Source organism: Carcharodon carcharias, chromosome 5, assembly GCF_017639515.1.
Source record: "Carcharodon carcharias isolate sCarCar2 chromosome 5, sCarCar2.pri, whole genome shotgun sequence".
NCBI classification, from domain to species: domain Eukaryota; kingdom Metazoa; phylum Chordata; class Chondrichthyes; order Lamniformes; family Lamnidae; genus Carcharodon; species Carcharodon carcharias.
The window spans coordinates 181,662,127-181,686,175 of NC_054471.1; the positions used below are offsets into that span (position 1 = coordinate 181,662,127).

Consider the following 24,049-nt stretch of genomic DNA (forward strand, 5'->3'; position numbering starts at 1 on the left):
TCCTCCCACCCCTCTCCTCCACCCCTCTCCTCCACCCCTCTCCTCCACCCCTCTCCTCCACCCCTCTCCTCCACCCCTCTCCTCCACCCCTCTCCTCCACCCCTCTCCTCCACCCCTCTCCTCCACCCCTCTCCTCCACCCCTCTCCTCCACCCCTCTCCTCCACCCCTCTCCTCTACCCCTCTCCTCCACCCCTCTCCTCCAGCCCTCCTCCTCCTCCCACCTTTCCTACTCCTCCTCCCCCTTTCCTCCTCCTCCTCCTCCCCTTTCCTCCTCCTCCCCTTTCCTCCTCCTCCTCCCCCTTTCCTCCTCCTCCTCCCCTCCTCCTCCCGCTCCTCCCGCTCCTCCCCTCCTCCCCATCCTCCTCCCCTCCTCCTCCTCCCCTCCTCCTCCTCCCCTTTCCTCCTCCTCCTCCCACCTTTCCTCCTCCTCCTCCCCTCCTCCCCACTCCTCCTCCCCTCCGCCTCCTCCTCCCCTTTCTCCTCCCCCTCTCCTCTCCTCCCTCTCCTCCTCCTCCTCCTCCCCTTCCTCCTCCTCCTCCCCACTCCTCCTCCTCCCCACTCCTCCTCCTCCCCACTCCTCCACCTCCCCCTCTCCTCCTTCTCCTGCTCCCCCTCTCCTCCTTCTCCTCCTTCTCCTCCTCTCTCCTCCTTCTCCTCCTCCTCCCCCTCTCCTCCTCCCCTCTCCTCCCCTTTCTCCTCCTCCTCCCCCCTCCCCCTCTCCTCCCTCTTCTCCCTCTCCTCCTCCTCCCGTTCCTCCCTCTCCTCCCCTCTCCTCCTTCTCCTCCCCTCTCCTCCTCCCCCTCTCCTCCTCCCCCTCTCCTCCCCTTTCTCCTCCTTCTCCTCCTCCCCCTCTCCTCCCTCTCCTCCCTCTCCTCCCTCTCCTCCCTCTCCTCCCTCTCCTCCCTCTCCTCCCTCTCCTCCCTCTCCTCCTCCTCCCGTTCCTCCCTCTCCTCCTCCCCCTCTCCTCCTCCCCCTTCCTTCCTCCCCCTCCCCTCCTCCGCCTCCCCTTCCCCCGCCCCCTCTCCACCTCCTCCCCCTCTCCTCCCCCTCTCCTCCCCCTCTCCTCCCCCTCTCCTCCCCCTCTCCTCCCCCTCTCCTCCCCCTCTCCTCCCCCTCTCCTCCCCCTCTCCTCCTCCTCCTCCTCCTCCCCTCCGCCTGACCCTCCTCCTCCCCTGCTCCTCCTCCTCCCCGTCCTCCTCCTGCTCCCCCTCTCCTCCTTCTCTTCCTCCTCCCCTCTCCTTCTCTTCCTCCTCCCCTCTCCTTCTCTTCCTCCTCCCCCTCCTCCTTCTCTTCCTCCTCCCCTCTCCTCCCCTCTCCTCCCCTCTCCTCCCCCTCCCTCCCTCTCCCTCCCTCTCCCTCCCTCTCCTCCCTCTCCCTCTCCTCCAACCCCTCTCCTCCTCCCCCTCCCTCCCCCTCCCCTCCTCCGCCTCCCCCTCCCCCTCCCCCTCTCGCCCCCCTCTCGCCCCCCCCTCTCCCCCCCTCTCCCCCCTCTCCTCCTCCCCCTCTCCTCCTCCCCCTCTCCTCCTCCCCCTCTCCTCCTCCCCTCCTCCTCCCCTCTCCTCCTCCCCCTCCTCCTCCTCCTCCTCCTCCCCTCCGCCGGACCCTCCTCCTCCCCTGCTCCTCCTCCTCCCCGTCCTCCTCCCCCTCTCCTCCTCCCCTCTCCTCTTCCTCACCCTCTCCTCCTCCTCCCCTCCTCCCTTCCCCCTCCTCCTCCCTCTCCTCCCCCTTTCCTCCTCCCCTTTCCTCCTCCTCCCCTTTCCTCCTCCTCCCCCTTTCCTCCTCCTCCCCCTTTCCTCCTCCTCCCCCTTTCCTCCTCCTCCCCCTTTCCTCCTCCTCACCCTCCCCTCCTCCTCACCCTCCCCTCCTCCACACCCTCCCCTCCTCCTCCCCTCCTCCTCCTCCTCCTCCTCCTCCTCCTCCTCCCCACTCCTCCTCCCCACTCCTCCTCCACCCTCCTCCCCTCCACCACCTCCTCCCCACTCCTCCATCCTTTCTCCTCCCCCTCTCCTCCTCCCCCTCCTCCTCCCCTCCTCCTCCTCCTCCCCCTCTCCTCCTCCTCCTCCTCCCCCTCTCCTCTTCCTCCCCCCTCTCCTCCTTCTCCACCTCTCCTCTCCTCCCTCTCCTCCTCCCCTTCCTTCTTCCCCTCCTCCTCCCCTTCCTCCTCCTCCTCCCCACTCCTCCTCCCCCTCTCCTCCTCCTCCTCTCCTCCTTCTCCTGCTCCCCTCTCCTCCTCCTCCTCCTCCCCCTCCTCCTTCCCTTTCTCCTCCTCCTCCTCCCCCTCTCCTCCTCCTCCTCCTCCCCCTCCCCTCCCTTCTCCTCTCTCCTCCTCCCGTTCCTCCCTCTCCTCCACCTCCCCCTCCGCCTGACCCTCCTCCTCCCCTGCTCCTCCTCCTCCCCGTCCTCCTCCCCCTCTCCTCTTCCTCCACCTCTCCTCCTCCTCCACCTCTCCTCCTCCTCCTCCTCCCCTCCTCCTCCTCCCCTCCTCCTCCTCCCCTCCTCCTCCTCCCCTCCCCTCCCCTATCCTCCTCCTCCCTCTCCTCCCCTCTCCTCCTCCTCCCCTCTCCTCCTCCTCCCCTCTCCTCCTCCTCCCCTCTCCTCCTCCTCCCCCTCTCCTCTTCCTCCTCCCCCTTCTCCTCCTCTTCCTCCTCCCCCTTCTCCTCCTCTTCCTCCTCCCCCTCTCCTCCTCTTCCTCCTCCCCCTCTCCTCCTCTTCCTCCTCCTCCTCTCCTCCTCTTCCTCCTCCCCCTCTCCTCCTCTTCCTCCTCCCCCTCCCCCACCCCCACCTCCTCCTCCTCCCCATCTACTCCTCCTCATTCCCCATCTCCTCCCCTCTCCACCACTCTCCTCCTCCCCTTCCTCTTCCTCCCTCCCGCCCTCCTCCACCTCCTTCCCCTTTTCCTCCTCTTCCTCCTCTCCCCCTCCTCCCTACCCCTCCCCTTCTCCTCCTCCCCCTCTCCTCTCCGGCCCCTCCTCCTCCTCCCCACTCCTCCTCCTCCTCCCCCTCATCCCCCTTGTCCCCCTTCTCCTCCCCCTTGTCCCCCTTCTCCTCCCCCTTGTCCCCCTTCTCCTCCCCCTCCTCCCCATCTCCCCCTCCTCCTCCCCATCTCTTCCCCCTCTCCTCCTCCTCCCCCTCTCCTCCTCCTCCTCCCCCTCTCCTCCCCCTCTCCTCCCCCTCCTCCCCCTTCTCCTCCCCCTTCTCCTCCCCCTTCTCCTCCTCCTTCTCCTCCTCCTCTCCTCCATTTCCTCCCCGTCTCCTCTTCCTCCCCCCTCTCCTACTCCTCCCCCTCCTCCTCCTCCTCCTACTCCCTCCTATTCCCTCCTTCTCCTCCTCCCCATTCCTCCTCCTCCTCCTCCCCTCCTCCTCCTCCCCTCCACCTCCTCCCCCTCCACCTCCTCCTTCCCACTCCTCCTTCCCACTCCTCCTTCCCACTCCTCCTTCCCACTCCTCCTTCCCACTCCTCCTCCCCACTCCTCCTCCCCTTTCTCCTCCCCCTCTCCTCCTCCTCCTCCTCCTCTCCCTCTCCTCCTTCTCCTCCTCCTTCTCCTCTTCCTCCTTCTCCTCCACCTCTCCTCTCCTCCCCCTCCTCCGTCTCTCCTCCTCCCCTTCCTCCTCCTCCTCCCCACTCCTCCTCCTCCTCCCCCTCTCCTCCTTCTCCTCCTGCTCCCCCTCTCCTCCTTCTCCTCCTCCTCCTCCCCCTCTCCTCCTCCTCCCCCTCTCCTCCTCCTCCCCACTCCTCCTCCTCCCCCTTCTCCTCCTCCCCCTCTCCTCCTCCTCCTCCCCCTCTCCTCCCCCTCTCCTCCCCCTCTCCTCCCCCTCTCCTCCCCTCTCCTCCCCTCTCCTCCCCTCTCCTCCCCTCTCCTCCTCCCTCTCCTCCTCCCTCTCCTCCCCTCTCCTCCTCTTCCCTCTCCTTCTCGCTCTCCTCCCCTCTCCCTCCCCCTCTCCCTCCCCTCCCTCCCCTCCCTCCCCTCCCTCCCCCTCCTCCCCCTCCTCCCCCTCCTACTCCTCCCCCTCCTCCCCCTCCTACTCCTCCCCCTCCTACTCCTCCCCCTCCTCCCCCTCCTACTCCTCCCCCTCCTACTCCTCCCCCTCCTACTCCTCCCCCTCTCCTACACCTCCCCCTCTCCTACTCCTCCCCCTCTCCTACTCCTCCCCCTCTCCTACTCCTCCCCCCTCTCCTACTCCCCCCCCTCCTACTCCTCCCCCTCTTCTCCTCCTCCCCCTCCCCCTCCCCCTCCCCTCCCCTCCCCTCCCCTCCCCTCCCCCTCCCCCTCCCCTCCCCCTCGCCCTCGCCCTCGCCCTCGCCCTCGCCCTCGCCCTCGCCCTCATCCCCCGTCCTACTCCTCCCCCCTCCTACTCCTCCCCCTCCTACTCCTCCCCCCTCCTACTCCTCCCCCCCTACTCCTCCCCCCTCCTACTCCCCCCTCCTACTCCTCCCCCTCTTACTCCTCCCCCTCTTACTCCTCCCCCTCTTACTCCTCCCCCTTCTACTCCTCCCCCTCCTACTCCTCCACCCCTCTCCTCCACCCCTCTCCTCCACCCCTCTCCTCCTCCTCTCCCTTTCCTCCTCCTCCTCTCCCTTTCCTCCTCCTCCTCTCCCTTTCCTCCTCCTCCTCTCCCTTTCCTCCTCCTCCTCTCCCTTTCCTCCTCCTCCTCCCCCCTGTCCTCCTCCTCCTCCCGCTCCTCCCGATCCTCCTCCACTCCTCCTCCTCTCCTCGTCCTCCCCATTCCTCCTCCTCCTCCTCCACCCTCCTCCTCCCCTCCACCTCCTCCCCTCCACCTCCTCCCCTCCACCTCCTCCTCCCCACTCCTCCCCTTTCTCCTCCCCTCTCCTCCTCCTCTCCCTCTCCTCCTTCTCCTCCCCCTCTCCTCTTCCTCCTCCTTCTCCTCCACCTCTCCTCTCCTCCCCCTCCTCCGCCTCTCCTCCTCCTCCTCCCCTTCCTCCTCCTCCTCCCCTCCTCTCCCTCCCCACTCCTCCTCCTCCTCTCCTTCTCCTCCTGCTCCCCCTCTCCTCCTGCTCCCCCTCTCCTCCTTCCCCTCTCCTCCTCCTCCTCCCCCTCTCCTCCTCCTCCCCTTCTCCTCCTCCCCTTCTCCTCCTCCTCCTCCCCTCTCCTCGCTCTCCCTCTCCTCCCCCTCCTCCCCTCTCCTCCCCTCCTCCCCTCTCCTCCCCCTCCTCCCCCTCTCCTCCCCCTCTCCCTCTCCTACTCCCCCTCATCCCATCTCCTACTCCTCCCCCCTCTCCTACTCCTCCCCCTCTCCTACTCCTCCCCCTCTCCTACTCCTCCCCCTCTCCTACTCCTCCCCCTCTCCTACTCCTCCCCCTCTCCTACTCCTCCCCACTCTCCTACTCCTCCCCCCTCTCCTCCACCCCTCTCCTCCACCCCTCTCCTCCACCCCTCTCCTCCTCCTCCTCCCCCTCTCCTCCCCCTCTCCTCCCCCTCTCCTCCCCCTCTCCTCCCCTCTCCTCCCCCTCCCCCTCCCCCTCTCCCTCTCCCTCTCCCTCTCCTTCTCCCTCGCCCTCGCCCTCGCCCTCGCCCTCGCCCTCGCCCTCGCCCTCGCCCTCCCCCTCGCCCTCCCCCTCGCCCTCGCCCTCGCCCTCGCCCTCGCCCTCCCCCTCGCCCTCCCCCTCATCCCCCGTCCTACTCCTCCCCCCTCCTACTCCTCCCCCTCCTACTCCTCCCCCTCCTACTCCTCCCCCTCCTACTCCTCCCCCTCCTACTCCTCCCCCCTCCTACTCCTCCCCCCTCCTACTCCCCCCCTACTCCTCCCCTCCTACTCCTCCCCCTCCTACTCCTCCCCCTCCTACTCCTCCCCCTCTTACTCCTGCCCCTCCTACTCCTCCCCCTCCTACTCCTCCCCCCTCCTACTCCTCCCCCTCCTACTCCTCCCCCCTCCTACTCCCCCCCTCCTACTCCCCCCCTACTCCTCCCCTCCTACTCCTCCCCTCCTACTCCTCCCCTCCTACTCCTCCCCCTCCTACTCCTCCCCCTCCTACTCCTCCCCCTCCTACTCCTCCCCCTCCTACTCCTCCCCCTCTTACTCCTGCCCCTCCTACTCCTCCACCCCTCTCCTCCACCCCTCTCCTCCACCCCTCTACTCCACCCCTCCTCCTCCTCCTCCTCTCCCTTTCCTCCTCCTCCTCTCCCTTTCCTCCTCCTCCTCCCCCCTGTCCTCCTCCTCCTCCCGCTCCTCCCGATCCTCCTCCACTCCTCCTCCTCTCCTCGTCCTCCCCATTCCTCCTCCTCCTCCTCCACCCTCCTCCTCCCCTCCACCTCCTCCTCCCCACTCCTCCTCCCCTTTCTCCTCCCCTCTCCTCCTCCTCTCCCTCTCCTCCTTCTCCTCCCCCTCTCCTCTTCCTCCTCCTTCTCCTCCACCTCTCCTCTCCTCCCCCTCCTCCGCCTCTCCTCCTCCTCCTCCCCTTCCTCCTCCTCCTCCCCTCCACTCCCTCCCCACTCCTCCTCCTCCTCTCCTCCTTCTCCTCCTGCTCCCCCTCTCCTCCTTCTCCTCCTCCTCCCCCTCTCCTCCTCCTCCTCCCCCTCTCCTCCTCTTCCTCCCCCTCCCCTTTCTCCTCCTCCTCCCCTTTCTCCTCCTCCTCCCCTTTCTCCTCCTCCTCCCCTTCTCCTCGCTCTCCTCCCCTCCTCCCCCTCCTCCCCCCTCCTCCCCCCCTCCTCCCCCCCTCCTCCCCCCCTCCTCCCCCTCCTCCCCCTCTCCTCCCCCTCTCCTCCCCCTCTCCTCCCCCTCTCCTCCCCCTCTCCTCCCCCTCTCCCCCTATCCTCCCCCTCCTACTCCCCCTCATCCCATCTCCTACTCCTCCCCCCTCTCCTACTCCTCCCCCTCTCCTACTCCTCCCCCTCTCCTACTCCTCCCCCTCTCCTACTTCTCCCCACTCTCCTACTTCTCCCCACTCTCCTACTCCTCCCCCCTCTCCTCCACCCCTCTCCGCCACCCCTCTCCTCCACCCCTCTCCTCCACCCCTCTCCTCCTCCTCCTCCTCCTCCCCCTCTCCTCCCCCTCTCCTCCCCCTCTCCCCCTCTCCTCCCCCTCTCCTCCCCTCCCCTCGCCCTCACCCTCGCCCTCACCCTCGCCCTCGCCCTCGCCCTCGCCCTCCTCCCCGTCCTACTCCTCCCCCTCCTACTCCTCCCCCTCCTACTCCTCCCCCTCCTACTCCTCCCCCTCCTACTCCTCCCCCTCCTACTCCTCCCCTCCTACTCCTCCCCCTCCTACTCCGCCCCCTCCTACTCCTCCCCCTCCTGCTCCTCCCCCTCCTACTCCTCCCCCCTCCTACTCCTCCCCCCTCCTACTCCTCCCCCTCCTACTCCTCCCCCTCCTACTCCCCCCTCCTACTCCCCCCTCCTACTCCCCCCTCCTACTCCCCCCTCCTACTCCTCCCCCTCTTACTCCTCCCCCTCTTACTCCTCCCCCTCCTACTCCTCCACCCCTCTCCTCCACCCCTCTCCTCCACCCCTCTCCTCCACCCCTCTCCTCCACCCCTCTCCTCCTCCTCCTCCTCCTCTCCCTTTCCTCCTCCTCCTCTCCCTTTCCTCCTCCTCCTCCCCCCTGTCCTCCTCCTCCTCCCGCTCCTCCCGATCCTCCTCCACTCCTCCTCCTCCTCGTCCTCCCCATTCCTCCTCCTCCTCCTCCACCCTCCTCCTCCCCTCCACCTCCTCCTCCCCACTCCTCCTCCCCTCTCCTCCTCCTCTCCCTCTCCTCCTTCTCCTCCCCCTCTCCTCTTCCTCCTCCTTCTCCTCCACCTCTCCTCTCCTCCCCCTCCTCCGCCTCTCCTCCTCCTCCTCCCCTTCCTCCTCCTCCTCCCCTTCCTCCTCCTCCTCCCCTCCTCTCCCTCCCCACTCCTCCTCCTCCTCTCCTCCTTCTCCTCCTGCTCCCCCTCTCCTTCTCCTCCTCCTCCCCCTCTCCTCCTCCTCCTCCCCTCTCCTCGCTCTCCCTCTCCTCCCCCTCTCCTCCCCCTCTCCCCCCTATCCTCCACCTCTCCCCCCTATCCTCCCCCTCCTACTCCCCCTCATCCCATCTCCTACTCCTCCCCCCTCTCCTACTCCTCCCCCCTCTCCTACTCCTCCCCCCTCTCCTACTCCTCCCCCTCTCCTACTCCTCCCCCTCTCCTACTCCTCCCCCCTCTCCTACTCCTCCCCCCTCTCCTACTCCTCCCCCCTCTCCTACTCCTCCACCCCTCTCCTCCACCCCTCTCCTCCTCCTCCTCCTCCTCCCCCTCTCCTCCCCCTCTCCTCCCCCTCTCCTCCCCCTCTCCTCCCCCTCTCCTCCCCTCTCCTCCCCTCTCCTCCCCTCTCCTCCCCTCTCCTCCCCCTCTCCTCCCCCTCTCCTCCCCTCTCCTCCCCTCTCCTCCCCTCTCCTCCCCCACGCCCTCGCCCTCGCCCTCGCCCTCCCCCTCATCCCCTCTCCGACTCCTCCCCCTCCTACTCCTCCCCCTCCTACTCCTCCCCCTCCTACTCCTCCCCCTCCTACTCCTCCCCCTCCTACTCCTCCCCCTCCTACTCCTCCCCCCTCCTACTCCTCCCCCCTCCTACTCCTCCCCCCTCCTACTCCTCCCCCCTCCTACTCCTCCCCCTCCTACTCTCCCCCTCCTACTCTCCCCCTCCTACTCTCCCCCTCCTACTCTCCCCCTCCTACTCTCCCCCTCCTACTCTCCCCCTCCTACTCCTCCCCCTCCTACTCCTCCCCCTGCTACTCCCCCCTCCTACTCCCCCCTCCTACTCCCCCCTCCTACTCCCCCCTCCTACTCCCCCCTCCTACTCCCCCCTCCTACTCCCCCTCCTACTCCCCCCTCCTACTCCCCCCTCCTACTCCCCCCTCCTACTCCCCCCTCCTACTCTCCCCTCCTACTCCTCCCCTCCTACTCCTCCCCCTCCTACTCCTCCACCCCTCTCCTCCACCCCTCTCCTCCACCCCTCTCCTCCACCCCTCTCCTCCACCCCTCTCCTCCACCCCTCTCCTCCACCCCTCTCCTCCCCCTTTCCTCCTCCTCCTCCTCTCCCTTTCCTCCTCCTCCTCTCCCTTTCCTCCTCCTCCTCCCCCCTGTCCTCCTCCTCCTCCCGCTCCTCCTCCACCTCCTCCTCTCCTCGTCCTCCCCATTCCTCCTCCTCCACCCTCCTCCTCCCCTCCACCTCCTTCTCCCCACTCCTCCTCCCCTTCTCCTCCCCTCTCCTCCTCCTCTCCCTCTCCTCCTTCTCCTCCCCCTCTCCTCTTCCTCCTCCTTCTCCTCCACCTCTCCTCTCCTCCCCCTCCTCCGCCTCTCCTCCTCCTCCTCCCCTTCCTCCTCCTCCTCCCCTCCTCTCCCTCCCCACTCCTCCTCCTCCTCCACCCCTCTCCTCCACCCCTCTCCTCCACCCCTCTCCTCCACCCCTCTCCTCCACCCCTCTCCTCCACCCCTCTCCTCCACCCCTCTCCTCCACCCCTCTCCTCCACCCCTCTCCTCCACCCCTCTCCTCCACCCCTCTCCTCCACCCCTCTCCTCCACCCCTCTCCTCCCCCCTTTCCTCCTCCTCCTCCTCTCCCTTTCCTCCTCCTCCTCTCCCTTTCCTCCTCCTCCTCCCCCTGTCCTCCTCCTCCTCCCGCTCCTCCTCCACCTCCTCCTCTCCTCGTCCTCCCCATTCCTCCTCCTCCACCCTCCTCCTCCCCTCCACCTCCTCCTCCCCACTCCTCCTCCCCTTTCTCCTCCCCTCTCCACCTCCTCTCCCTCTCCTCCTTCTCCTCCCCCTCTCCTCTTCCTCCTCCTTCTCCTCCACCTCTCCTCTCCTCCCCCTCCTCCGCCTCTCCTCCTCCTCCTCCCCTTCCTCCTCCTCCTCCCCTCCTCTCCCTCCCCACTCCTCCTCCTCCTCTCCTCCTTCTCCTCCTGCTCCCCCTCTCCTCCTTCTCCTCCTCCTCCCCCTCTCCTCCTCCTCCCCCACTCCTCCTCTTCCTCCCCCTCTCCTCCTCCTCCCCCCTCCCCTTTCTCCTCCTCCTCCCCCTTCTCCTCCTCCTCCCCTTCTCCTCCTCCCCCTCCCCTCCCCCTCTCCTCCCCCTCTCCTCCCCCTCTCCTCCCCCTCTCCTCCCCCTCTCCTCCCCCTCTCCTCCCCCTCTCCTCCCCCTCTCCTCCCCCTCTCCTCCCTTATCCTCCCCCTCCTACTCCCCCTCATCCCATCTCCTACTCCTCCCCCCTCTCCTACTCCTCCCCCCTCTCCTACTCCTCCCCCCTCTCCTACTCCTCCCCCTCTCCTACTCCTCCCCACTCTCCTACTCCTCCCCACTCTCCTACTCCTCCCCCCTCTCCTCCACCCCTCTCCTCCACCCCTCTCCTCCACCCCTCTCCTCCACCCCTCTCCTCCACCCCTCTCCTCCACCCCTCTCCTCCACCCCTCTCCTCCACCCCTCTCCTCCACCCCTCTCCTCCTCCTCCTCCCCCTCTCCTCCCCCTCTCCTCCCCCTCTCCTCCCCCTCTCCCCTCTCCTCCCCTCTCCTCCCTCTCCTCCTCCTCCCTCTCTCCTCCCTCTCCTCTCCTCCCTCTCCTCCCCCTCCTCCACCCCTCTCCTCCACCCCTCTCCTCCACCCCTCTCCTCCCCCTCTCCTCCACCCCTCTCCTCCACCCCTCTCCTCCACCCCTCTCCTCCACCCCTCTCCTCCCCCTCTCCTCCCCTCTCCTCCCCTCTCCTCCCCTCTCCTCCCCTCTCCTCCCCTCTCCTCCCCTCTCCTCCCCTCTCCTCCCCTCTCCTCCCCTCTCCTCCCCCTCTCCTCCCCTCTCCTCCCCCTCTCCTCCCCCTCTCCTCCCCTCCTCCCCTCCCCCTCCTTCTCCTCCCCCTCCTTCTCCTCCCCCCTCCTCCTCCTCCCCCTCTCCTCCTCTTCCTTCCCCCTCTCCTCCTCTTCCTTCCCCCTCTCCTACTCTTCCTTCCCCCTCTCCTCCTCTTCCTTCCCCCTCTCCTCCTCTTCCTTCCCCCTCTCCTCCTCTTCCTTCCCCCTCTCCTCCTCTTCCTTCCCCCTCTCCTCCTCTTCCTTCCCCCTCTCCTCCTCTTCCTTCCCCCTCTCCTCCTCCTCCTCCTCCTCCTCCTCCTCCTCCCTATCCCCCCCCATTGCTTGCTCACTTCTATTTTAGTCACTTTGCTATCCATTTAGCTACCTGTCCTCTTGACCTCCTGTTTCCTAACCTTTGTATTGAGCCTAATGTGTTGTACCTTATCGAAAGCCTTTTAAAAATCCAAATGTATATAATGTCACTGCATGGGACTTGTTTACTCTTTTTACCTGTTACTTTTTGAAAGAATTCTATCAGATTAGTGAAGCATGACTTAGCCTTTTGGGATCCATGCTATGATTTATTATATCTCCTGTCTCTAGATGTTCTTTTAATGCACATTGCAGTATATTTCTCATCACTATGTTAAGCCTACTAGTCTATAGTTCTCAGATTCTGTTTTACCTCATTTCTATCTCTATTCCCTCAGTCTCCTTAAGTATGCTTGGGTGTGTGCCACACTGATGAATCAGATCAGTGTGCTTACACATGAGCAGGGGACTGACCTCATCCTGAGTGAGAGACAGCCAGAGTAAGTGTGGGTATTGGCAATTTGGTGCACAGTGGGAATTCGGTGCAGAGAGGAAGAGGTGCTCTTTGCATTTTTAATTTGCTATCCAACTTCTTAAATCTTCAGAAAGTGGTCTTGCCCTGCTGCAGCAGTAGAGGCTACAAGGGAGAGGAATGACTGGCAAATAGTGGGTAAGGTCGGGTAAGTATTTACTACTTTTATCGCTCATAGTTTAAGGTCCTCGTTACGACAGAATATACAAACTATAAACCACAAAAAGAAGGGCCCTAGAGTAATTGATTTAAAAGGTTTAATTTAAAGGGATAAGTCATGGCAGGTGAACTCAAAGCTGTGGTTTCTCGTGCTCCATGTGGGAAACAGAACATTTCCAGTGCTTGGGACCAGCATGTGTGCAGGAAGTGTGTCCAGCTGCAGCTCCTGGAAGCTCTGGTTTCAGAGCTGGAATGGCGGCTGGGGATACTGTGGAGTATCTGCGAGTCTGAGAGCATTGTGGATAGCACATTTAGAGAGTCAGTCACACCGCAGCTGAAGGGACTTGAAGGAAGGGAATGGGTGACCACCAGGCAGCCCAAGAGAAGCAGGCAGGTAGTTCAGGAGTCCCCTGGAATCCCGCTCGCAAATCAGTATTCCATTTTGGAGGCTGATGAGGATGCTTATACCTCCAGGGAGTGCAGACAGAGCCAAGCTTCTGGCATCATAAGCAGCCTGTCAGGAGGGAAGGAAGAGCAATAGTAATAGGTTATTCTATAGTCAGGGGAACAGATAGGTGCTACTGTGGCCGTCAATATGACTCCAGGATGGTGTGTTGCCTCCCTGGTTCCAGGGTCCAGGATGTCACTGAATGGCTGCAGGGCATCCTGAGGGAGGAGGGTGATAAGGCAGAGGTTATGGTACATGTTGATACTAATGGCATAGGTAGAAAGAGGGATGAGGTCTTGCATCAAGAATTCAGGGAGTTAGGCAGTAGACTAAAAAGCAGGACCTCTCAGGTTGTAATCTCTGGATTACTCCCAGTGCCACGTGCTAGCGAGCACAGAAATAGAATAGCACAGATGAATATGTAGTTTAAGAATTGGTGCAGGAGGGAGGGTTTTAGATTCCTGGATCACTGGGACCATTTCTGGGGAAGTTTGGACCTATACAAGCGGGAAGGTCTACATCTGAACCAGAGCGGGACTAACCTCCTTGCGGGCGGGTTTGCTAGTGCTGTTGGGAGGAGCTTAAACTAATTCAGCACGGGGAGGGGACACAGAATGTTAGCAGAATAGGGACACATCATAATACAGTAAAACAATCAAGTCAGAGGGAGTACAGCTGCATTAAGTTTCAAGGGAGTAAGGTAAGGCTGGATGGCCTCTACTTTAATGCCAGGAGTATTACAGGTAAAATGGATGAGTTAAGGGTGAGGATTGACACGTGGAATTGTGGTAAAGTAGCCATTACAGAGATGTGGTTGAGGTAGGGGCAGGATTGGCAGCTTAACATTCCGGGACATAGAATCTTCAAGCGAGACAAGGGAGGGGGTAAAAGAGTAGGAGGCATTGCATTATTAGTTAATGAGTCAGTTACTGTAGAAAGGAGAGATGATATCTTGGAGGGGGCATCGAATGAAGCCTTGTGGATAGAGCTTAGGAATAAAAAAAGGGCAGCCACATTATTAGGTGTTTATTATAGGCCCCCAGATAGTCAGTGGGAAGTTGAGGAGCAAATATGGGCACAATTTGTGGAGGTGTGTAAAAACGATAACAATAGGGTAATTATATTAGGTGATTTCAACTTTCCCAGCATTAATTGGGGTAGACATAATGTTAAGGGCTTGGATGGAGTGGATTTCTTGAAATGTGTAGAGGAGAACTTTTTAGGTCAATATGTAGAGTGTCCAACAAGGGATGGCGCAGTGCTGGACCTAATCCTGGGGAATGAAGCTAGACAGGTGGCTGAAGCGGTGGTGGGGGAGCATTTTAGTGATAGCAACCACAACATGGTATAGTATAAGCTTGTTATGGACAAAGAAATAGACAAGTTGCAAAAAAAGTTTTGGATTGGGGGAGAGTGGATTTTAGTAAAATAAGGCAGGACCTGGCCAAGGTAGACTGGGAGCAGCTACTTATGGGGAAATCTACAGAGGAACAGTGGGGAGTGTTCAGAAAGGAAATGGGGCTCAACATGTTCCCTCTAGGGTGATAGGAAGGAGTAACAAGCCCAGAGAACCATGGACGACCAGAGATATTCAAGATACGATGAGAAAGAAAAGAGAGGCTTTTAGCAGGTACAAGGGGAGCAAGTCAGCGGAGGCATTAGTGGAATACAGAAAGTGCAAGATGGAGCTTGAGAAAGCTCTGGCTGATAAAAGTAGGGAAAATCCCAAGATATTCTATAAGTATGTCAATGGGAAGAGGATAACCAGGGAAAGAGTAGGGCCCATAAAGGACCAAGGGGACAATCTGTGGGTGGAGCCAGAGGACATCGGTTGAGTGTTGAACGAATACTTCACATCCATCTTCACCCAAGAGACTGAGGATGAAGGTATGGAACTCGGGGAGAGAGACTGCGAGGTTCTTGAACAAATTGATATAGTGGGTGACAAGGTATTGGAGGGGTTGGCAGGCTTAAAAGTGAACAAATCTCCAGGTCCAGATGATTTGTGTCCCAGACTGCTGAGGGAGGCAAGGGAGGAGATCGCAGGGGCCCTGATCCAAATTTTTAATCCCCCTCCAGCCACAAGGGAGGTGCCAGACGACTGGAGAACAGCTAATGTGGTTCTGCTATTTAAGAATGGTTGTAGAGATAAGCCAGGGAACCACAGACCAGTGAGTCTCACGTCAGTGGTAGGGAAACTATTGGAGAAAATTCCGAAGGAGTGAATCTATCTCCACTTGGAGAGGCAAGGTTTGATCAGGGATAGTCAGCATGGCTTTGTCAGATGGACGTCGTGCCTAACAAATTTGATTGAATTTTTTGCGGAGGTGACCAGATGTGTAGATGAGGGTAGTGTAGTTGATGAAGTTTATATGGATTTCAGCAAAGCCTTTGACAAGGTCCCACATGGGAGTCTTTTAAAGAAGGCAAAAGCACATGGAATACAGGATAATTTGATAAGATGGATTCAAAATTGGCTTAGTTGTAGGAGACAGAGGGTGATGACAGAAGGATGCTTTGGTGACTGGAAGCCCATGTCCAGTGGCATACCACAGGGATCTGTGCTAGGTCCCCTATTATTCATCTTTTATATAAACAACATGGATGACTATGTGGGGGGTAGGATTAATAAGTTTGCGGATGACACAAAGATTGGCCGGGTGGTTAACAGTGAGGTTGAGTGTCTTGGGCTACAGGAAGATATAGACCGGATGGTCAAATGGGCAGATAAGTGGCAGATGGAATTTAACCCTGAAAGGTATGAGGTGATACAATTTGGAAGGAGTAATTTGATAAGGAAATATTCATTGAATGGCATGGCACTAGGAAGTTCTGAGGAACAAAGTTTGGCGTGTGTGTCCTTAGATCTCTGAAGGTGGAGGGGCATGCTAGTGGGGTGGTGAAAAAGGCATATGGATGTGAGGAAAAACTTTTTTTACCCAGAGGGTGGTGATGGTCTGGAATACACTGCCTAGGAGGGTGGCGGAGGCGGGTTGCCTCACATCCTTTAAAAAGTAACTGGATGAGCACTTGGCACATCGTAACTTTCAAGGCTATGGGCCAAGTGTTGGTAAATGGGATTATGTAGGTAGGTAGGCCAGGTGTTTCTCACGTGTCGGTGCAGACTCAATGGGCCGAAGGGCCTCTTCTGCACTGAGATTCTGTGATGTGGGGTATTTTCTCTTTCCCATCTGTTTTACATCTTTTTAAACTCATTCTCTAGTGAAGTGTCTATTTTGTTCCCTTAAAATTGAAGTGAAGTAATTATTTAATATATCTGCCATTTCTTTATCTACCTGTGTGTTTATTTTGCTCGTCCTATAGTGGCTTTGTCCCTACTTTAATGTTCCTATTGCTATTTGTGTATATAGAATACTTCAATTTCTTTTTTACATTGAACTCCTTGATTTTGCATTTTCTCTTTGCTTTCCTGAGTTTTTTTTTCAAACTTCACTCCTAAGTTCTAATTTCCTTTTATGGCCTTTCCTGTAGTATCTAAGCACTTCTTAAATGTTTTTGGATTCAGTTTTTCCTTTAGTCCTTTATTCACCCACGGTGCCTCATTTTTACTTTTTTTTTGGCTTTTAGTAGACTATATTTCTCTTATTCTATTGATTACCCTTTTTGAGATTTTCCACTGCTTTTCTTTCTCTCATTTTTCGGGACTTTGTCCTAGTTTACTTCTACTTCCACTCATATTTGCTCTTTCAATTTCTTTTATTGGATGTCTTCCACACTGAGAAAGGAGCCCTACTGTCACTGAAAAATTCTAATCCCTTTTCCCTTTCGCAGTTTCATTCTGTTGGTTTATTTATGGGTTGGTTGAAAACTCCCATGATTGTTGTTCTTTGCCTGCCAGTTACCTCACAGATTTGCCTCCATTATCAGCTCATGTTTTGCTGAAACCCTCATTCATACCTTGGTTATCTCTTGACTTGTCTATTTCAATGCACACCTGGCCAGCCTCCCACTTCTACCCCTTCTAAACATGAGATCATCCAAAATTCTGCTCCCTGTGTCCTAATTCTCTCAAAGTTCTGTTCACCAATCACCCTGCACTCACTGACATATATTATGTAACGGAGGACAGGAGGGAGTTTAATTTAAACAGCCCTGATTTCTCCGTAAACAGAAGGGTGTTTTTGATTTTTGACTTCCCCTTTATATGTGGTGATGTATTTTCCCAATCCCTCAGTTTTGGTGTGACTTAATTCTCCATTAATAACCCCACAACAAACTTGAGATAGGATGAACTAAAAGGCTTAATTTATATGCACATATTCAAACGCATGAGGGTCACAATTTGGCCTCTTTTTCATTCATATGATAAAAGTGGGATAGAGAACAGAAAGAGGTACAGGGCAAAGACCACAGAGAAGATAAGAATTATTGTTTCACATGAGTCCAGAATCAAAGATCAATGGTGTGTGTGTTCTTTCACAGAGCCTGCAGGCTAAAGATGGTTGCAGGATATCCACTTTTCCAGTAGAGATGACTTCCATGTTGGGATAGCACATTGAAATGATTTAGCCTACAGACACTGGTTCAGAAGTTCCAGTAGAAGTGGCGTAGATGGGGGCCAGGAATTCAAACCTGGAACAGAGCTCTGGTTCCGCTGCTGCCTGCTAGATGATAAAATGGCAGTCTGCAACTTTTTCAGCTTCACAAGGCACTTTTACATGTTTTAGCAGCTGGTGGGCAGGTGGGTCATCTTATGACATGTCTCCCACTCCTCCAACTTGGTTTGGACAAAGAATGTATGTTCTTGGTCTGGATTCTTGAGATGGTTAATGTTTCAACCATTAATAAGTTCAACAGAAGTTTCAGGGTCCGTTTGTCCACACAGCCTGATTGTCTCGGTTGGCCAGGGCCTTGCCTTAGAAATGTAAAGGGCCTTTGTACAATTCCTGGGGATTTGATCTCTGCAGTCACATGAGGCATTCATACCGCTTTAGAGATAACGAGACTGCTGCTGTTCTGAAGGCCAGAAGTTCCTTTTGTGAGTCATAGTCAGTCATGTCTTCAGTCACTTTAAAGCCTTTGTCCAGTTTCAATGATTTTATAAATAAGCCATGCTAATATGTATATGTTTATGAAAATATAGGGTGAGGCCTTAGCCCCCTGACAATTAGCTCCCATTTAAGTAACATCTTGATTTTAAAATTGTAATCCTTGTTTTCAGTTCAATGAAGTCTTATGATATATAAAGACACGGGGTGACATTAAAATTGCTGTGGGAGATGAGCAGTATTTACTTAAGCTGCAGATATATCCAAAATGTTATTGCTTTTACTTTAGAAAAAAATAATTTGCATAAAGGTGCCGTTTGAGGCACTGGTACTAAAGGAAGTTCTGAAGATGGCAGATTTGTTTTCATAGAGTTGAGTTCTCTCTGCCATGAAAATTTGATTTTTCACATTTCCTACTTATTTCGGAGCAAGCTATAATTTTGCTTTTTAAATTACAAGTTTTTTTTTCTGGAAGAGTTGAGATATTTTGAATGTGATGAAAACACGAGTATTTGTGTAGGCTGTTGTATTATAAATTTTCATGATAAAGTTAAAATAAATGAGTTAATGCCCCTTTGTTAAAATAACAAAACAATGTTATTTGTACACTTTGTTTTCATTTACAGAGCATTATTGTCAGTAGTAAGTTGCGCCATACATCAATTCTTTTAAAACTATTGTGATTTATTTTTTGTCGAAAATGAAAAATCATTGTCCATGGTAAACATTAAAAATATGCAAAAATGTGGTACCCAGCAATTGCCACAGGGGCTCAGTTGCACCTGACTGGAGTTTGCATTCTGTTATATTGTCAATTCCTGATGTTACTCATGTTTCCCCATGGCTGTTGAATGTTTTCATATAGGTGGTATGGCTATCTCCCCAATTACTCCATCGTGATAAACGAATTGAAAACTGCTAAGTTACAGAACATAACTAGGCATTTCCAATTAGCCACAGGCTAACAGTCAGCATTACGCAGCATAGCAGTACACTAGTAATATCCTAAATATGTGGATCTTGGGGTAATTTGTTTAAGGTAAAGCTTAAGTCCCTCTCTTCAAATTCTCACATTTCCACCAACAAAGAGCCCTCCACCACTGATGCACATTGGCAGCGGTGTGTGCCATCTACAAGATGCATTGCAGGAACTCACCAAGGCTCCTTAGACAGCATATTCCAAACCCACGACCACAAACATCTCGAAGGACAAGGGCAGCAGATCTATGGGTACACTATCACCTGGAAGTTCCCCTCCAAGTCACACACCCATGTGACTTGGAAATATATCGCCGTTCCTTCATTGTCACTGGGTCAAAATCCTCAAACTCCCTTCCTAACAGCACTGTGGATGTATCTATACTACATAGACAGCAGCAGTTCAAGTAGGCAGCTCACCACCACCACCTCAAGGATAATTAGGGATGGGCAATAAATGCTGGTTTAGCCAGCAACGGCCACATCCCAAGAATGAATTTGTACTTGCTTTGTAGATAGGGTCATATTGTATTAGGAAAGCATCTTCCGTGAGGCTGAAGGAAGGAGTTGGGGTTTTGAAGCCACAGCTGGAAAGGATGGCCCCAATTTTTGTCCACCGGTACTGTCCGAGGGCAATTTGAGGGGGGTACTGGAAATTCATTCAGCCTGCTAGTGATTTGCTGAGAGCAAGATCCAAAAACAGCATTGAGAACAGTGACCTGATGATCTGCTTTGGTGATGCTGGTTGAGGGAAAAATGTGGACCTGGATGGATGTCAGGCTTCATTCAAATAATACAGGTGAAATTGAGTGTCGCTGTGAAAGGGACAGAGTTAGCCATTCAATGACTGCTTTGTCCATAGGCAAATTCTTGGCTGAACAGTAAGCATCTTGGGTCTTCTTACTACATTAAAGGTGATTTATAAGCACAAATTGCTTTTTTTAAGTCTGGGTTGTAAATGCTGCAACCACCTTGAAAGCTAAGCCTCATAAAAGAGAAATAGATATTTATAGATTTGAGCAGTGACTTTAAAACAGTCAGCAGCTGATGAAGTTTTGAATATGTTGAAATCCATTTTGCTGGCCAGAAGCCATGATTTGCAATTGTGTGGCTTTGTTTGTTTAAATTTCTATCCCCTATCACACTGCATGATCCTATGCTATTGGTTGGGAAGGAGTTTGCAATCGGGCAGCATGATCCTGACAAACAACTGACAAAGAACAGGGGTAACGAATGCAGGTGTGGAGAATGACTGTATGCAAAAAGAAAGGGATACGAGTTTGCGGTTGCTTTCTTTATTCTAAGTGGCCAGGAGTACTTGTGTGGAGAAGGTTGAATTTATTCTTTGTGATAGCAAACCAGTTGTTTGTGGTTTAGGATGGGGGGTGGGGGGCAAGTTTAAGTGGCTTGTGATTGTTTCACATCATCTACCTTTAAATACAGTGCAAGAAGGGAGTGGTAGAATACTGAAAAACTGCCTTCATCTAAGTGTACATGATGACCAATTGCGTTTAATAAAAAGTTCTGAACAGTAACAGAACTATTTTGTATTCAGAGAGCTAAAGAAAAATCTCCTGACAATGCTAGGCTGCTACTTGAAGCCCAAAAGCACCTAAACAGCAAACCAGTTTGGTGCACGTTTCCTCTCTGCACCCATATTTTGGACATTATTTACAGGTAATGCAGGGAAAGTCCGCCCTTGTTCTTTGTTTTGAGAATTCACTGCCTTGGTTCCAAATCAGTGACTTCATTTTTCAATGCTAAATTAAGATAGTACACTAGGCAAATTTTAGAAACTGGGAAAGATTGTTTGGCTTCTCATAATTTTAACATTCCTAGTTATAATTTCTAGTTTTTGAACTCAAAAGTTTGTCTCTGCCAACTTATCATCTTCACGATTTGAAAGCTTTTATTAATTTCTCAAAATCTATTCACTGATTAAAACCATTTTCCTGATCTTGTAATTTAATTTGATAGGATCTGATTCCATCTTTATTACCCAGCTTTGTGGCCACTCAATAACAGTAGTTTTATTTCTATACAAAAGTAAAATACCACGGATGCTGGAAATCTGAAATGAAAAGAAAAAATGCTGGAAATACTCAACTAGCCAGAGATTATCTGTGGAGAGAGAAACAGAGCTACTTTTCAGGCCAATGACCTTTCCTCAGAACTGGAAAAAGTTAGAGATGTGACAGTTTTAAGTACAGAGGCAGAGAAAGGGAAGAGGGAGAAAGAACAAAAAGGAAGGTCTCAAACAGGAGAAGTGGAACAGAAGCAGTGAAGGTCCCATTCCTTTCATGTGACCAACACAGTTCTCTATCTAAGATGCAATCTTATATGGTAATGTTTTACCTGTTAAAGCATACTAATAGTGATATTGCTTCTGTACTTGATTTCAATTATTTTTCATAACTGATCATTTTGCTTCATGACTATTCCCTACAACGCAGATTTCCCATTTTGGTTTTCTTGCTGTCATATAACTTTATGCTTGTCCACAGTGAATTGCATTTGCCATCAACTGGCAAAATGCTAAAAGGGACTGAAATGGGAAGGAAATTTTAACAATTCCTAGAAACATGCTGGCTGTGGTTATTATTCGCCTCTTCCATTAAAGTTTGGCAAGCATTCCCTAAAAGTTTTTTTAAAACAAAACATTATTTTTTTACAGCAGGATGCTGGTAATGATGAAGCAAGTTTGAGTGATAGTCAGACGGAACCGCCAGTGAAACTTAGGCGAAGGAATGCTGACCCAGTTTCTAGTGATCTGTCAACTGAGCGCAGTCCGCATAACAGTGGTCCAGCAGAAGAATGGTGTGGCTCAACAAGGCAATCCAGGTAGGATGAATTTAACAGCACTTTTTGTGTCTTAAGTGGTTATGGGAATACATTGAGTGACCATTCCAATATTGCTGTATCACAGTCATTTTAAGATGTTCTTGTTATTATATAATTTTGGAAATATGTATGGGAAGATACTTTCAACTTAGAATTTGACACTCTGGCACAGAAGCTGATCTTTTGGTATATAATGCATGCATTAGTACTAATTCCCCCCATCAGAATTGAACTCCTTCATTAGCTTTCATCTCCTTATATTTAATTTCTTCTCAGCTTCAATACCTAATTGAGGTAAACAATCCTTTGCTAGGAAAATATTTCTCTAGCCTTTTTTCTAATTCTAAGTGGTATTTCCCCTGTTTGTTGACCAGTGGAAATACTATCTCACTGTTTATTTCCTTTAAAAGCTTCAATAATTTTGAGCACTTAAATCAGTTGCCCTTAAATATCTCTCCTCCACCATACAAACCCTGCCTTTCTGTCTGCCTTTCATCATAACTATCTCCTTTCATCCCTTATATTATTCTAGTGATTCTAGATTTCATGGCTTTTCCTTGGCTTCCAATTCCTTTTTGAGTTGCCTACACCTGTACACATTGCTTCAACATATTTGGAAGCGTCAAACTACAGTATACATTTTTCTTAACAAATATTTTATTCTATTTAAGCTGCCAGCAATAATGATAACTGATTGCTACCTCAAGAACATACATACTTTGAATTGATTTCATAAACCTGAAACAGCCACTCTACTAATTTGCACACAAGTGGCTTCAGTTAAAAGGAAACGCAGCTGTGCACATGCCGTCAGCATTAATGATTGCAAGTTGTAACCATAGCAACTACAGCTGACCCTTCCGTGTCGTTAGTATCACACACAAATTGTATTTGCATTACATGGTTGACATGATTTTTTTTAAAAAGTCATCTTTATTCTTGAAGCCCAAGTGTAAGTTCTATTACTATACTAACTGCACTCTCGTTATTCCCATCACTATAGAATTAAATGTACACCATTACTACCAATTGGCAAGTATAGGGGAAATGTGCATAAATGTAAACCAGTGCAGAACTGGTTCAGAAATTGAAATGTTGGTATCTTATCCTTTGTTTGTGAGTAAAATAAATGGTTGCTAAAACTATTAAAGAAGAAAAAGAGATACTAGAACGAGATGCAAGAAAGTATTTCAGAAATTCATCAGAATTGTTTTTGCCCTTGATACCTTACTGGAAACTGAATTAAAATGTATGCAGCTTTATAACTACTTCAACGTAACAGATAATGCCATGAAATCTATTTCAGTATTACAGTTGATGTACTATTGGCAAATTTACAATAAATCCTCCTTTCACACCACAATAATAGTTTTTACTTTTGACTTCTGCAGGTTAACTACTCACGCAGGTGCTTCAATGCAAAATGGTCACAGTAATTTGGGTAAGTTGCTTATTTTACAATTAATGGCATGAAGAAAATTTATACAGCTATCTCAAAAGGGAATGAGTTTCCAGTTTAAACTGGGCTGCTTGAGCTGGAAGAAAAGCTGGTCAGGAAAAGATTGCTTTCTACTAGGATCAAGTGTAACCGCATGGGTGTTATGCTGATAAATGTGATAACCAGAGTGGAAGCTCCTGTCCATAGTATGAAGATTTAAATATTTTTTTTTCTTTTGCAACTGGTGAAGCCCACAATGTTAGAAACAGTGTGTTTTGTAACACTAACATTTCTTTCCTCACCTTTGACTGGCTGCAAGTGGGATTTACTTTTGTATTTAGGTCCAGATCCATTTTGGAGCACCATCACCTTCTGAGTGCCATATTTTATATAAAATTACAATGCAGAAGAACTGAATGACTTATGCTAAATGATGAAAGGTCATCAACCTGAAACATTAGCTCTGTTTCTCTCTCCACTGATGCTGCCTGACCTGCTGAGTATTTTCAGCATTTTCTGTTTTTATTTATTATAACCGAGTGACTTTTATTTAAAAAGAGAAACAAGCCCAGTTACTTTCTGTTGAGATAATGATGAGGAAAATCCAGTAGTTTCAAATCCGTAGAAACCTCCAACAGTAATTAGCTTATGATTGTCCTGCATACTTATTTAGACCATTTCTTAACAGGGAATGCCTAAGTAGTGGTCTTAAAGAAGCACAGACCAGGTTATTATCCACTTCAAGGGGCAATAAGAATCAACCATGTGCCATGGGACTGGAGTCAATTGGTATGAGTGCCTAGTTTCCTTTGCTGAAGAACATAGATTTTTATGATGGTCACAATTTATTCTGATGCCAGCTTACAAATTATCAGATTTTTTTTGCTTTCACAACTTGCTTGCCATGCCATGATTTGAGGTCCTGAGCTCTGGATCATTTGTCCAACAACACAACCATAAAACTTGTATGCTTTTAGGAATAAATGTACTGAAAGAATACTACACAACTTGCAATTCCATGTATAGCATACATTCACAGCGGACCCCAGACTACCTGTGAGCATCATCACATACCTATGTGTATCTAAGCACAGCTACTTCTGGAATATATACATCAAAATGATAATTGATGGTAATCCTTTGCTATCCTAAAAAGTTCTCAGAAATCCTGGAAGTCGACGTGAAAGCCAAGAGGATGGGGACCATTCTCACATGAATGGTGATTCAGAAGTTAGAAGAAGTGGTCGAGCAAGGAGGAACAAATTTGAAACCCTCAACCAAAGCCTCCTGTTTGATCAACTGGTAAACAGGTATAATACTTGTGCTGAATTCTCCTATTAAGCAGCATCTAAGGTGTTTTCTTTCTTATTTGTAGCTCTGTCTATATGCAGTGGGTTTTACCTTGGTTAGCAACTAAAATGAGAGAAATCAGACTTTGTTTAATAATTCAAATATTTGCCATGTTGTCAGAAGATGGTGTCATGCATAAATCAAAAAGGCAGAAATTGGAAAGTTGTTTTTTACCTTCTTGTAACCAGCTGAAAGATAACAGTGACATGTGCAGCTAGATGGCCTATGTCTTTAAAATATTTTTGTA

The 24,049-nt window shown here is 52.9% G+C and overlaps 1 protein-coding gene across 5 annotated transcripts in view; it reads left to right on the forward strand.

The window, feature by feature from the left end:
* The window catches only part of atad2b (ATPase family AAA domain containing 2B), a 183,018-nt gene that overhangs the window by 47,864 nt on the left and 111,105 nt on the right, over positions 1-24,049 (forward strand). For all 5 annotated transcript variants that reach the window (XR_005942985.1, XR_005942984.1, XM_041187558.1 and 2 more), the window contains exons 2-4: positions 20,848-21,014; positions 22,406-22,455; positions 23,609-23,762. Coding sequence is in view for 3 of the 5 variants with exons in the window: in XM_041187558.1 (XP_041043492.1) it covers positions 20,848-21,014; positions 22,406-22,455; positions 23,609-23,762 (371 nt within the window). In the remaining 2 variants the exon portion in view is untranslated. The remainder of the gene's footprint in view (positions 1-20,847; positions 21,015-22,405; positions 22,456-23,608; positions 23,763-24,049) is intronic.